General features: G+C 40.8%; 1 protein-coding gene across 1 annotated transcript in view; it reads left to right on the top strand.

Annotated features, from left to right (window-relative positions):
• Positions 1-15,147, top strand: part of prim2 (DNA primase subunit 2) — a 103,676-nt gene extending 88,529 nt beyond the window's left edge. Inside the window, exons 13-14 of the mRNA XM_029698852.1 lie at positions 9,687-9,755; positions 14,750-15,147. Of these exons, the coding sequence (XP_029554712.1) occupies positions 9,687-9,755; positions 14,750-14,980 (300 nt within the window). The 3' untranslated portion in view covers positions 14,981-15,147. The remainder of the gene's footprint in view (positions 1-9,686; positions 9,756-14,749) is intronic.
• Positions 15,148-15,784: the final 637 nt, after the last annotated feature.

The raw sequence follows: 15,784 nt of genomic DNA, 5'->3' as shown, positions 1-15,784 counted from the left end.
AGTTGATAGGCAGCTTAAACTTCTTGAATTCAACCATTATTGGGTTTAAATACACATCTAGATGTGTGAACAGCCATCCACAACAACCATAATCCGTAAGGCACAAGTAGCTAAATGAGGGCAGCAGTGTGATTCACATCAATGCGCTATATAGATATCAATAATAAGTGATATCTGTATGGGTGTGGACGACACCACTGCTCTCATCCTTACCTCTAAGCGTTTATTCAAGTTGGATAATCTTTGGGTGCCGACAGCAGTCACACCATTGGAAGACATAGCTTGGACTGTAGCCTACAAAAGCCTATTCCTGCTCTTTTCCCATAATCCTTCAAACACATTTGGTGTGTCATCATAGTGGTCTCTGACTTGTGGTCAGATTCGCTCAGGTGGAACAAACTTAAACTTGTGCCTCACTGAGAACCTAAGTGTCAAAAACCAAAATCCGCAAACTTCCTTTCTGAATTTAAAAGTAATCATCTAGTTTTCAAAAGTATCCGTAATCGGATTACATTATTTTTGCTGGTACTGTAACGGATTACAGTTAACCGTTTTTTGTAATCCCTTACATGTAACGGATTACACAGTTAAGTGAGCATACATTTAAATAATTACCATTTTTATTTTACTTTGTTGATGGTGTCTGCATCTGATGGTCAGTCTCAGCGAGGGAGAAAGCGGCAGACTGAGGGTCCGCCTCTCAACATCCCTCCACTCACTCTTCCCTCCACTGACACTTCATGCACAAATTCATGTTACTCCTATGAACAGAGAAATAAATATTTCTTAACATTTAAAAAAGACCCAAGCCGCTAATAACCACGCAAGCCTATACATACACTTTCCTACTCATTCATTACTGCTGCAGTGCTTGTTGTAGCGCTGTGTGGAAATGGGAAGAACACACATTTTATGGCTTATAAAAGTGTTGTATACAAAGTGTTGACAGTACTGAGTAAGAACTTTAACTCACTCATAAAAACAGCAGCTATTTGCTGTATTCGTTGACAGTCTCTAGTCATGGTTTTAAATGTTTTGAAATCTCACAGTATCTACTTCACTGTAGCTTTCTTGTATGCCTGCTACGTTACTGCAGACACGTTAATCTGAGCTATCCGATTGGCCAGCGATAGGCCTATAGTGCACTTGATTTGCTCTTTGGGCCTGCTGGGAAGGCAGAGTTTACCTTCAGACACATGAAATGCTTCAAAATGGCAACCGTTCGCCTACCCAGCGCGCAGGGCAGCTGCACCTACCACCAACAGCCCAAGATGAAAAAAATACCTAGTAGGAACACAAGGCTTTATCTTTGGGGGTTTTACAGAGATGTTTGGCGATCGACGAGGAATGCCTTGGATATTGACCAGTCGATCTCGATTGACCGGGTTGACCACTGCAGAATAAATATCACCCCACGGAAAGAAGCACAAGATTGAACTTTACTCAACTTTCTTGTTTTCCCCTTCAGTTAACTCTATCAACGTTTCCCTCTCTAATGCCAATATTACCCATTTTCAATGCAACATACCAAAACAAATATGCAAGAGATTTTCTTGTGGACAGACCTCTACAGACCGGTGCGGCATAAGCGATCAGAGCTGCATTTATAAATGCAATTATAAACTGGGTGGTTCGAGCCCTGAATGCTGATTTGGCTGACAGCCGTGGTATATCAGACTGTATACCACGGGTATAACCAAACATTTATTTTTACTGCTCTAATTAAGTTGGTAACCAGTTTATAATAATATATATGGCAAATATACCACGACTAAGGGCTGTATCCAGGGACTCCATGTTGCGTAAGAACAGTCCTTAGCCATGGTATATGGCCATATACCACACCCCCTCATGCCTCATATGGCCATTCACGTTGAACTGGATTGTGTTTACAGCATATGAATGGTCATGATTAGATGCCCTTGTTTTGAGATCAAAGTGAGAGCTGCATGTAGCCATGTGTGCACATTTGTTCATATTCTTTGCTAGTCAGGGGGCAGAACGACAGATTTTTACCTTGTCAGCTCCGGGATTCGATCTTGCAACCTTTCGGTTACTAGTCCGACGCTCTAACCACTAGGCTACCCTGCCGCCCCAAACAACAAATGTTCAGTTACTTCCTTGTCTGAAGGACAAGTGGGAAAAAACGGTTAATGTCAAGTCCTGCATATTTTTTTCCAAAAGTCTCAGAGAATGTAGGCCTACTTTGAACACCACAGATTGGCTGCTACTGTAGGCTGAATGATAGAACAGTTACAGCTATTTCCATGTTAAAATGTTATGGGATGCATTTTATCTATTGATTTTGATGGTAGGCCACTCTGATAGGCCAACATTATGATCAAATAGCAACAGTAGCCTACTTGGCCACTGTTATAACTGTAACTGAAAGTGGGTGCTGCCTCAGTGTCTGCAATAAAAGCACGCAAGAAGTTGTGCAGAATTTTCACAATATTGAAGTTTGCGCTCAGCAGACCTGAAATTTGCTCAGTGCCATAAAAAATTAGAGGGAACCGTGAGTAAACCGTATACGGTATAAACAGAATATGAGATGACCACTGTCCAATGACTCTATAGACATGGGGCATTAGTCTCAAAGTGCAGGGCTGAGTACCGAGCAGATAGCTGGCTAGTGATGGCTGTTCAACAGTCTGATGTGCTGGTGATAGATGTTTCTCAGTCCCAGCTCTGATGCACCTGTATCACCACTGTCTGCTATATGGCTCGGGTGGCTGAGGTCCTTAAACGAGAAGACCAGAAACCTTTTTTGTGATTACCCCAAACAGCAAGTCACTTCCTAATCCTCGTTGTCTAGTATGTAGGCCCTGAAAAAACATGAACAAAGGCTCCAAAAACACCAAAATATGTTCTTTTAGAAACGACAAAACACTTAGTATATTGATGCAGGTGGTTTGTGCTTTCAGTTCTCTCCGTGTTTAACACAAGTGATGTGTTGGTGGAATTTCGGGAGAACTTTTCCTCAGATTTTCTTTAAAGTCCCCAGCTACAACATGCGGCCTCAGGATATGCAGTTTCCAGGTTGCTTAAAGTACCGTATAGTTCCTTGAGAGCTACCGTGGTGTCACAATGGGGTATATTAACGGCCATGGCCATAACAATGAGAATTATTTTGAGGTAATGGGGTCGGCATTTGATGGTGAGGTATTCCAGATCGGGAGAGCAAAAGGTGTTCGGTTTTTGTACGATACCACAATCACACCATGAGTTATTAATCATGAAACATACCCCTCCACCTTTACTTTCCCAGCGTTTTTTTTTCGTCCTGTCCTTGCGATGTATGGAGAACCCAACAGGCTGTATGGACGGAGACGGTGTAGAAGGGGAGAGCCATATCTCTGTTAGTGATGCACCGATATTACATTTTTGGCCGATACCAATATCCAATATTTTCCGTGCTAAACAAAACTATACCAATAACCGATTTATTTAAAATTTTAGCAGCCTTTTAACTGTACTGCATTCCAGTACAGTTAAATAGTTAACACGCACATGGACGCAGCAGTCTAAGGCACTGCATCTCTGTGCAAGAGGCATCACTACAGTAGCTTCCCTGTAGCTCAGTTGGTAGAGCATGGTGTTTGCAACGCCAGGGTTGTGGGTTCGATTCCCACGGGGGGCCAGCACAGGAAAAAAAAATGTATGAAATGTATGCATTCACTACTGTAAGTCGCTCTGGATAAGAGCGTCTGCTAAATGACTAAAATGTAAATGTACAGTCCCTGGTTCGAATCCAGCCTGTATCACATCCGGCCGTAATTGGGAGTCCCATAGTGCGGCGCACAATTGGCCCAGCGTCGTCCGGGGTAGGCCATCGTTGTAAATAACAATTTATTTATAAATAATTATTTATTTATTTTCATGAACTGAAGTTTTCCTATTGAAATTGAACAAGTGGCAACCTAGCTATTACTTACTCACAAGGATTCCTAAATCATTGCTAAGAATAATGAAAGTGACTGCAGTTTCTACTGGTCATTGTTATCAGGCTGGTTGTACAACTTTGACAGTGCTACTGAATCTTTTTTGACATGCAAAGACCCAAACGGTGTTCCATAGTATCCATTTCGTGAAGCTAATACCAGTGATGCTATTACTGTGTAACTCCGGTAGGGCAACATCTGCATTTGGTAGTGTGTACCGGTGCTCGACCAGTCGGCGAAAGCCACCCACGACTGAGAACTATTGATTGTCAAGGGCAATGAATTCCATTATCTTGGCTTTAATGGATTTCGCCATTGAGTTGTCTCGCTGAAATGTTCTTACTTTTTCAAATGACTGCTCGACTTGTTGACTGCTCGATCCACACAGCAGACATTGTGGGCTAGGTTAGGAATGCTGTGCAGCACATGTATTGCAGAATTTTACGTGGCGTCATTACGTCATCTACCTACGTTATATAGGTATGCACGGTAGCTTTGACATCGGCGTTAAACTAGACATCGGCCAATACCGATGTTGGCATTTTGAGCTAATATCGTCCGATTCCGATATCGTCCATCCCTACCTGTAAGCTATATTTAGAATTTGATACATTTCCACATTTATTTACTGAAAATGGGACCATAAAACCACTCAAGTCAATAAATAGAGCTCAAAGCTTTTCATTCTCTGCCGATTCATTGACAAATCGCAGATCGCTTGTCATTGCAAACATTATGCTTGTATTTCACTCAAACATTCCACACAAGATTATTTCCCACAAAAAGAACAGTCTAGACCTGAAATGGATGGTTGTATACAGCTCCTAGACATATCTCTAGTGCATGTATATGAGATCAATTCAGTTTCTGTGAGTGTTTTAAGGTAGTTACTTAAATGTTACTGTGTGCTGAAGCATTCAGTACAGCCCATTCTAAGCACTGGTCAAAGTAGCCTGTTCATGCCCAGATATGTCTATGTATTCAAATCTGTAGAAATCCAATGTACAAATCTGCAGAGTCAAGTCTAAAGACCACACACTAGTGAGAGGCTAATCAATATTTAAAATAATCTGAGTACTAAGCAACCCATTGAGCACTAGGGAAGGACTAGATGATGGCGTGCTAATTTAAGTGGACAGCCAACCCAAAGGGAGCTTATCCCTCTTCAAATTAAATGAGTCATTTCCTCCCTGTCCCCCTCAGCAACCCCTATAGTAGTACTCAGAGTTGAGTGGAGGACACGCTGACACTATGTGGGGTTTGACCCAGGAGGCCAATGCAGGCACCATGTAGGCTCCTGAGCAGAGAGACCGGTATGTACAGTGGTTCTTCCTTTAAAAGTTGCGTCATATTGCAGCACACCTTGCGAGCTGCCGCAGAATTCTATGGCACATTATTTAACTGTCAGGCATTGTTACCATTAGTGCTAGTTTGACCACGAGGGCATCTTTGATAAGCATTTGATAGCCTTCAATATTGGCTGTACTAGAGAATGTACAACTTTTTTTAAGAACATAGTATATGGAATTGATTTTAAGAAATTAGCTTAATTTGATTAATATCATGGTGTTTCTATTCCAAGAAAAACTAAACCCTTAGTTACTGTTAGGATGAAATGGAAAATATGGCGCTGTACAACGTGACGGTCGGGAGTAGGCTACAGTACTAAGAGCATTTCCACACCCTAATTGTAGTCTAACCAATATTCAGTGAAAATAAAAATCTAATTGATTTATCAAGACCAGTCCCCATGTTTGTCTCAGAGCAGTATGAAACGGTGCTGAAATAGTTGACCACAGTGGATAGGCTATTACTTCAAATCCTTTTGCTTCTAACTTCAATATGCTTTTTAAGTAAATAATACCTACATCACTTTTAACAGCCCATTACTCAACACTAGTGAGACTCATGCCACCTACTGTAGGCCTACAGTATATCTAAAAAAATATTTTTTCCAATGATGTAAATTTCCGCCAATAATTGCATTTAGAGGATTGGAAGATTCTAAATTAATATCTAAGGTTGCATTTTTCATTAGATATTCTCACAGACCATATTTGGTCTGTGATTCTAAATTAAATAATAATAATTGTGCAACGCCCTATGGGACTCCAAATCATGGTTGGATGTGATACAGCCTGGATTCGAACCAGGGACTGTAGTGATGCCTCTTGCACTGAGATGCAGTGCCTTAGACCACTGCGCCACTCAGGAGCCATGATCAATATGACATATATATATATATATATATATATATATATATATATATATATATATATATATATATATATATATATATATATATATATATATATATATATATATATATATATATATATATATATATATATATATATATATATATATATATATTATATTGTCCTGCTAATAGTCCATCCTAGAACCATTGTTTTCAGAATTCACAGCCCAAAAAACACTTGTGAATAACAGGGTTAATAATAATACTATTTCTCCCTTCCACTTGTTTTTTATTTATTAGTGTTTTTTTTATTTATTAGTGTATTTGAGTTAAACCACAATATTTGTTGGATTATTTCTTCTGTCTTTTCTGGTGGATTAAACTGAAATTGCAACCAATCACAGCCGGTTGTGATACAGCCAACCTAACTAAGAAATACATTTGACGATAGAATTCTCCCCCTACCCTCCTTGACAAGAGTCTATTGTCCTGCTAATAGCCCATAATGGCGCTGTACAACGTGACCTGTCGGGAGTAGACTACAGTAAGAGCAAAATAATCCTAACATTTCCACAATAATTGTAGTCCAAGTTTCTCTTAGTGTAACAGTTTTAGTAAGTAATACTAATGAGTAGTAACAAAAACATAATTGACAGAGGAATAATAATTCTTACAATATTGTTCTAAGTTCAATCACCTTCATCCTCATCATTCAATTCATTGAAATTAAATTTTGAAGTTGTGCACAATTATCAGTTTCTATTTGGTTTATGTCGCCTATTCATTGTCAGAAACGGCAGCCCCTTAGGACCCAAAAGCATAATCAGTGCTCTAACTCCCCCTTGCACTGATCTGGAGCAATGAAGTAGTGACACAGGGTACCGTACTAAACCACCAATTACCTCTAAGTCCCGCAGCATAATCGCAAAACTTTTAGTTGAGCAACCACTGTAGGCAGCATTATTAAATGTTAGAGACTGAATCCAAAGTGAGAGAAATCAGTGGGAAGTGATTCATATGCATAACATCAGTCCTCACTCACCCAGTCTACCTGGTGCTGCCCCTCCTTAAAACTGACACTGCATGCCACAGAGGCCAGATACTGACATGTGACAATGCCCCCTCTAAGAATGTGCGCTAACCTGTCTGTCATTCAGAAGCGCAGCCATTGGCAGGGCTTTCACCTTGGCTCTTGGAGCTGGAAAAGCTAGTCATGGGCACCAATATGGAAAGTCTGTCAATCTGTTGCATTTTTTTCCCCAATATATTGAGAAATATAGGAATAAAAAAACTTGCATGCACCCTGTGAATGGTAGAAGAGGCACCATAAAGCTTTAAAGTCATGCCTTAACTGGTGTAAAGGAACTCGGATGACACCCTGAGTGATTTAATGTGCCATTCAATCCCCTCTGCCACTAGGGTACTTTATTGTTTGTGTTAGGAACCCCAGAAACCCATTTGACAAGTGGGAAGTGGAACATTGGCGTTTAATCTCTCCTTAAGGTTTATAGTGAATTTGTGCACCTGACGATATGTTCACAACTCGGTGTATAGGATGGCAAGCGGTACCGGAGCGCCAAGTCTAGGTCCAAGAGGCTTCTAAACAGCTTCTACCCACAAGTCATAAAACTCCTGAACATCTAATCAAATGGCTACCCAGACTATTTGCATTGCCCCTCCCCCTCTTTTACACCGCTGCTCCTCTCTGTTGTTATCATCTATGCATAGTCACTTTAATAACTTTATCTACATGTACATATTACCTCAACTAACCAGTGCCCCCGCACATTGACTCTGTACTGGTACCCCCCTGTATATAGTCTTGCTATTGTTATTTTACTGCTGCCCTTTAATTACTTGTTACTTTTATTTCTAATTCTTATCTGTATTTTTTTTCAACTGCATTGTTGGTTAGGGGCTCATAAGTAAGCATTTCACTGTAAGGTTGATTGTGGAATGTTGTCCCACTCCTCTTCAATGGTTGTGCAAATTTACTGGATATTGTCAGGAACTGATATACACCGTCGATCCACAGCATCCCAAACATGCTCAATGGGTGACATGTATGGTAAGTATGCAGGCCATGGAAGAACAGGGACCTCATTCAGCTTCCAGGAATTGTGTAAAGATCCTTGTGACATAGGGCCATGCATTATCATGCTGAAACTTGAGGTGATGTGGCAGCAGATGAATGTCACGAAAATGGACCTCAGGATCTCGTCACGGTATCTCTGTGCATTCAAATTGCTGTCGATAAAATGTACTTGTTCGTTGTCTGTAGCTTATGCCTGCCCATACCATAACCCCACCGCCACCATAAGGCAGTCTGTTCACAATGTTGACATCAGCAAACCACTCGCCCACATGATGCCATACACGTGGTCTGCGGTTGTGAGACCGGTTGGACATACTGCCAAATTCTCTAAAATGACGTTGGAGGTGGATTATGGTAGAGAAATGAACATTAAATTCTCTGGCAACAGATCTGGTGGACATTATCAATATCATTATCAATATCAATTGCATGCTCCCTCGTCAGTGGCATTGTGTTGTGACAGAACTGCACATTTTAGAGTGGCCTTTTATTGTCCCCAGCACAAGGTGCACATGTGTAATGATCATGCTGTTTAATCAGCTTCTTGATATGCTACACCTGTCACGTGGATGGATTATCTTGGCAAAAGATAAATGCTCACTAACAGGGATGTAAAGAAATCTGTGCCAAAAGAATTAAGAGAAATACGTTTTTTGTGCGTATGGAACATTTCTGGGATCTTTTATTACAGCTCATGAAACATGGGACCAACACTTTACATGTTACATTTATATTTGTGTTCAGCATATTTCCAGTAATATCTTGAGCCTAATTTTAAAGCCGCGCTATGATGTCACTTCACAATTAGCACATACAAAACACAAGGGCCTTAACACAAGCACTTCATCCATCATGCAAAGTTGTTCCTTAAACTGCATATAGACGGGTTGGTTGTTCAGCAACAGAAATAACGCGTGTGCAACTATGGGGCAAAACATAAGGAATGGCCTACATTTTTGACAACGTGTAAGCTATGTACAGTCTCCAATGTTTATTGAAAACATCAATACATTTGCACAATGAGCACTTGTTTCTCAAATACATTGTTCCAGTTGTTGGTTAGCTAACTTGCACATTTTTGCCATATTAGCATTGACATGAAGCCAGTCAAAACACCTCAAAACAAGACATGGAATCAAGAACAATATGAAACTATCTGCAACGAGCCACTTAAGATTCCCCACATGGCAGTTTCTTGTCATTCTTGCTAACAATCTGGCCATCCAGAATCACAACACGCTGACTTCTTCCCCGTGGAAGAGCGCACATCATTTTCGTGATATTGTCAGCTAACCCATCTATAACTGCTAGTCACTGTGATTGGTCAACGTCAAATCCGCTCTTACGCAACAACATTCCTGTTGTATACAAATCATAATTCAAGATCTTTCTCTAACCCCAACACCTCTTTAATCTCTGTATTCCCCCTGCTTTCTTCTCTTGTTTTCAGATCCTGGAGTTGGTCAAGGGAATGCACTATCAGCTGGCCTGCCAGAAGTACTTTGAACTGATGCACAGTGTAAGGACGACTTTCATTTGGGGCCGGATGTAATTGGGGTGGCCTGCCTGCTTTTGTGGGGACCGGAGGGAGGGCCCCGCAGGATATGCGTGAAGCCTGTGGAGGGAGGGGCCTCCAGCTCTGTAATCACATCCATCATTAGCTGTCATATCCGTTTAACTTGTATGGGTTTATTATGGCACTTTAGATGAATTTAGCCCCTAATAAATGACATTTATTTGATCTAATACCTTTTCGTGGAGGACCTTTAGATCAGCAGTTTCAGTCACATTCAAGGCTTTTAATATTCCGTCCTTATTTAGGAGGGAGAAAAAATGTATGTGAAATAAGCAGGGTAGAACTTGTTCTTATTGCTCTTTGTCTTGTAAGAGGTTGCTGTTATGCACGTTGATCATAGCAATTGCTTACATACGTCTGTGTTATTTCCAGCAACCCATAAAAGCTTTTTTTGGGTCAGTGCTATTGGGAAAAGCAAATGAGTGGAAGCGCGTCTCCGATACGTGTTGACAATTCGCGTGATTTTCCGTGCTGCACTGTTTATTGTATTTAAATTGGAAGCTCTACAGACTGACGGACTGGGGAGAGAGATGGCTTTTTTTTGAGAGAGAGATCTAGAGATGTCAGTCAGGATTAGTTCTTTAACACGTGCCCCTGTCCCTCAGCGTTCAACGCAGCTGAAGTGACAGAATCCTGATGAGAATGTGGGCACGTAGCACCAAGATGTAAATGTTGACTATCTGCTATGTGACAGTTTAATTTGACTGAGTCAGAGAAGGGAGCAGTCTTTGATGTGAATGTTGGAGGTAAACTTTTCAGAATGTTTGCCATCGCTCTGGTGCAAAGTTTATTCTGAGAAGCTAATATCCTCGGATCACATTTCAATCTGATAACCCAGGAAAAGTACATGTAAAGCACTTTATACCGTAATCCCAAAAATATTTTAAAGGACAGATTTATGATAAAAAAGATTGTGATTTAATACGGTTTTAGACTACCTAGCCTTTTTTTGGGCACGTTTATGATAGTCGTGTTCTTTTTTTTAACTCCATTTCATCATTGCACATTGAAACTTTAGAACTCACAAGACCCATTTGTTGCTAGTTTGAGAGTTAGAGCCAAAAGTCACTTTGAAAATCAGTCCGATGAAAGTCACTTTGCTTCTTGACGAGAACACTTCCCCAGCCAAGCAAAGGACAATGTGTCTGCAGGGACCTAGCTACACCCTTGGGTGGCTGGGTCACATTGTTTCTGGTTACCAGCCTAAATGATCTTTATTGGTTGAGGTAATACTCCCATCAGAGCCTTCTACTGGCTTCAGCTCTACTCAACTTCTTTGCCTTACTTACAAGACCTACAGTTGAAGTCGGAAGTTTACATACACTTAGGTTGGAGTTATTAAAACTCGTTTTTCAACCACTCCACAAATTTCTTGTTAACAAACTATAGTTTTGGTAAGTCGGTTAGGACATCTACTCTGTGCATGACACAATCATTTTTTCCAACAATTGTTTACAAACAGATTATTTCACTTATAATTCACTGTATCACAATTCCAGTGGGTCAGAAGTTTACATGCACTAAGTTGACTGTGCCTTTAAACAGCTTGGAAAATTCCGTCATGGCTTTAGAAGCTTCTGATAGGCTAATTGACATAATTTGAGTCAATTGGAGGTGTACCTGTGGATGTATTTCAAGGCCTACCTTCAAACTCAGTGCCTCTTTGCTTGACATCATGGAAAAATCAAAAGAAATCAGCCAAGACCTCAGAAAGAAAATTGTAGACCTCTGGTTCATCCTTGGGAGCAATTTCCAAATGCCTGAAAGTACCAGATTCATCTGTACAAACAATAGTACGCAAGTATAAACACCATGGGACCACGCAGCCGTCATACCGCTCAGGAAGGAGACGCGTTCTGTCCTCTAGAGATGAAAGTACTTTGGTGCGAAATGTACGAATCAATCCCAGAACAACAACAAAGGACCTTGTGACTCCTCCAGGTACAAAAGTATCTATATCCACAGTAAAACGAGTCCTATATCGACATAACCTGAAAGGCTGCTCACCAAGGAAGAAGCCACTGCTCCAAAACCGCCATAAAAAAGCCAGACTACGGTTTGCAACTGCACATGGGGACAAAGATCATACTTTTTCGAGAACTGTCCTCTAGTCTGATGAAACAAAAATAGAACTGTTTGGCCATTATGACCATCGTTATGTTTGGAGGAAAAAGGGGGATGCTTGCAAGCCGAAGAACACCATCCCAACCGTGAAGCACGGGGGTGGCAGCATCATGTTGTGGGGGTGCTTTGCTGCAGGAAGGACCAGTGCACTTCACAAAATAGATGGCATCATGAGAAAGGAAAATTATGTGGATATATTGAAGCAACATCTCAAGACATCAGTCAGGAAGTTAAAGCTTGGTCGCAAATGGGTCTTCCATATGGACAATGACCCCAAGCATACTTCCAAAGTTGTGGCAAAATGGCTTAAGTACAACAAAGTCAAGGTATTGGAGTGGCCATCACAAAGCCCTGACTTCAATCCCATAGAAAATGTTTGGGCAGAACTGAAAACGCCTGTGCGAGCAAGGACTACAAACCTGACTCAGTTACACCAGCTCTGTCAGGAGGAATGGGCCAAAATTCACCCAACTTATTGTGGGAAGCTTGTGGAAGGCTACCCAAAACGTTTGACCCAAGTTAAACAATTTAAAGGCAATGCTACCAAATACTAATTGAGTGTATGTAAACTTCTGACCCACTGGGAATGTGATGAAAGAAATAAAAGCTGAAATAAATCTTTCTCTCTACTATTATTCTGACATTTCACATTCTTAAAATAAAGTGGTGATCCTAACTGACCTACAACAGGGCCACTTTATTATATTTTTTACTAGGATTAAATGTCAGGAATTGTGAGAAACTGAGTTTAAATGTATTTGGCTGGGTGGTTTTGGCTAAGGTGTATGTTAACTTCCGACTTCAACTATATATGTCTAGACTCGATAGTATCATAGATTTCCTTAATCTAGTCCACTATTGCAATTTATCCATTTGGTAATTAACCTAAGGGTTATGATTAATATTTGTGGGGCTTGTTTCTCCTTGTTGTCATATACTCACATTGTCACAGAGAACAATTTAAATGCCTCTAATGGTGTTTCTGTAAACTCTGTCATTGCATTCCAAGATGATCATTCATTGGACCCTCTGGAGGAATGAAACGGTGCTCTGGGTCATAGGTGCTGACTAATAGCCTGGAGCTGTACAGTCAGAGGGTCCCAGGGATCATTCCCCTGGAATAAATAAGATGGCAGCTCTGATAAACAGTGTGCTCTAACAGCCTTTGAAAGATAAATGGAACCCCCCCCCCCCCCCCCCCCCCCCCCCCCACCACCTCCGAAATGAGAAATCCACATTTATGACATTCATGAGTCATATTTGAGTCTTGTTGTCCAAACTGCATGTTTGTGACATTAATACGCATTGTGAAAGAATAGTTATTTTGTATGGGGGGTATGGGCAATCAAACCAATATACAACCCCTAATCTTTAAATGATACAGTCATCATGGGGCACAAAGACTACCAACTCGTTTCTCCCTTACCTGCCACTGGGAGAATTAAGTATCTGCCACATCCTATAGTGATGGGGGTCAAAATTGATGGTCACATTTCACAATGTTATTGATATTTACCTTCTTCTTTTTTTTTTGCTACTGCAGGTACAACTGACTAGCGCTAGTCAGTTGTACCTGCGCCAAAACGCCTGTATTTTTTTTTACCTATAGCTTGTTCGATATTCGGAATACATATTGTATCGCCGCGTAAGTATTGTGATAATATCGTATCGTGATGTACCTGGCAATTCCCAGCTGTAATGTCCTACCTGGTTCCAGATCTGTGGGTTTGTACAGATAGATCTGTTGTTCCTCCCTCCTTGGCAGCGTTTATTAAAGGTCAAAATATAATACTTCACTGATTAAATATTTACACAGGAGCAATAAATCAAACAATAGAAAGAGTAATGAAATGGCAAGCTCCGAGATGCTTCACCTCGGATTATGGGAGCGGGAGGGTGCTGCTGCAGCAAAATTATTCAAAGATTGATTTGTTTCTGATCTTGGGTTCGGATTGTTTCATGTTTATGCATTTGTCATTTGTCACATCCAGAAGGCCAAGTGCTATGTGGTAATGCTGAGACAGATCTGGGTGTAATGGATTGCACAGTTCTCTACTCGTGAAACCTGTGGCTCTGAGATTTTCCCACTCTTTAATAAGTTTAATGCACAGACAGTTAACAGGAGAAATTAGATGTTTTTTTTCTCTTAAATGAGTAGGGAACATGTTTTTGTAAGGAGTTTATTCCCATCAAGTACTGCTGAGATATGTAGGAGTACATGTGGACCCACGCTGGTTTAAATACAGTCGAGCAGTCAGCTTGCATTTGCCTATATTTGCATATATTATGACGACATTTTGTGGCGTTTTTCTTCATCGGTGATTGGTCAGTAGGGATTCAATACTCCTTTTAATTTTTTCATTGAGAAATACTGCACCAAACATCTTAGTTAGATGTAAAATTGGCAGACAAAAACGTCAAAATGAATGGAAGATGTTTTGTTATCTTAGACTATTTTGAGGTGTATACTGGCTACGGCGTCTCAAAATGGACAAACAGTACTATTGCTGCTCTTTTTCTTGTTTTTCAAGCGAAGGTCTTGTAAGGGAGAATGCGAGCACACACGTTCGGCTAGGCGCCGGCCGAATTGAAACATGCTGACGCCTTTATCAGGGAGACTTATTAAAGCCGGTGTGTTCCCTCCCAATCACACAGTCTGGCTTGAAATAGGAGGGAGGAATTGCATCAGTTCAGAACACCAGTACAATGCCATTAGTTAAATAACTGAAGCAGAATTGGCTTTCTGACACTTCTGTCCAAGGTATTCTTTTTACCATCTGACACCTAACAAAACTTTTTTCTGTTGTGTCCAGATTGAGGACTCTGGGTTTTCACTCAATCACCCCAACCAGTACTTCATGGAGAGCCAGAAGCTGCTAGGCGGTCCCGGGGCTGGGGTGAAGGTGGAAGTGAAGCGGGAGGACAACCCCGCCACCAAACCCCCCAACCCGTCCCCTCACCAAACACCAGGACCAGGGAACCGCCCTCAGGAGGTGGCAGCAGAAATAACAGAGGACCTGGATTCTTTCTTCCAAGATGCCTGATATTCTTAAACATCCCTGATAACATTTCCTCACTATGTAGATTTGAATAAAGGTCACATCCAGTCAAATGTTTTTTTTACCGAGAATAATGATTTTCTTTTCTTCCCAAATGTTCAATGCTGTCCTCTGTTTTACATGTACGTAGTAATAAAGTTGAATAATATGAAGATCTTCTTTTGTGCCTATTTGTTGGTTGACAAATGCAACACAATAACAAGCAAAATATATATCTTGACCTTAACCTCAATCTTGGGATTTATCAACAGTAGGACTACAATTCTCAAACCTGAACTTTGGAACAGTTGGATGCTTTTTCTAATTCATTGCTGTGATGCATCTACAGTTTTTCTCCCCGCTTGAAAGCTGACATTGGTGCAATTCTATTTAATTTTAAATAGTTTGTTTGGGAATGGTGTTGCCTCCCTTTTTTCTCTTCTGCGAGGCCCATTGCCTGCTCATTGGGCTATGACCAGAAAATATCCTAGCTGCCACAGAAACCATGTCATTGTTTTTGCTCACAAGGGATTACCCTAACGTAGCGGGTGTAAAATAAATGCCTGAAACTAGATCCCCTACATACTGGTCTTGACGAGAGAATAAAAAACACTGTCGGGAGTTTCTTTTCTGCACTGTTCAACCAATCCAGTAAATGGTGAGGAGGAATGAAGTTAGTATTGCCTTGTTAACGTCCAAAAGCGGAAGTTGTTACAGGCTCTCTTTCCATTTCCCCTGAAAAGCTGAACATCCTGTTGTTGGGGACTCGGCAGAGGCTAACAAGGGATGGATACAAGTAAACACAATTTC

The sequence above is a fragment of the Salmo trutta genome, chromosome 18 (genome assembly GCF_901001165.1).
Source record: "Salmo trutta chromosome 18, fSalTru1.1, whole genome shotgun sequence".
NCBI classification, from domain to species: Eukaryota; Metazoa; Chordata; class Actinopteri; order Salmoniformes; family Salmonidae; genus Salmo; species Salmo trutta.
Note: the sequence above shows the minus strand (reverse complement) of the source record. Positions and strands in the feature narration are given on the sequence as shown.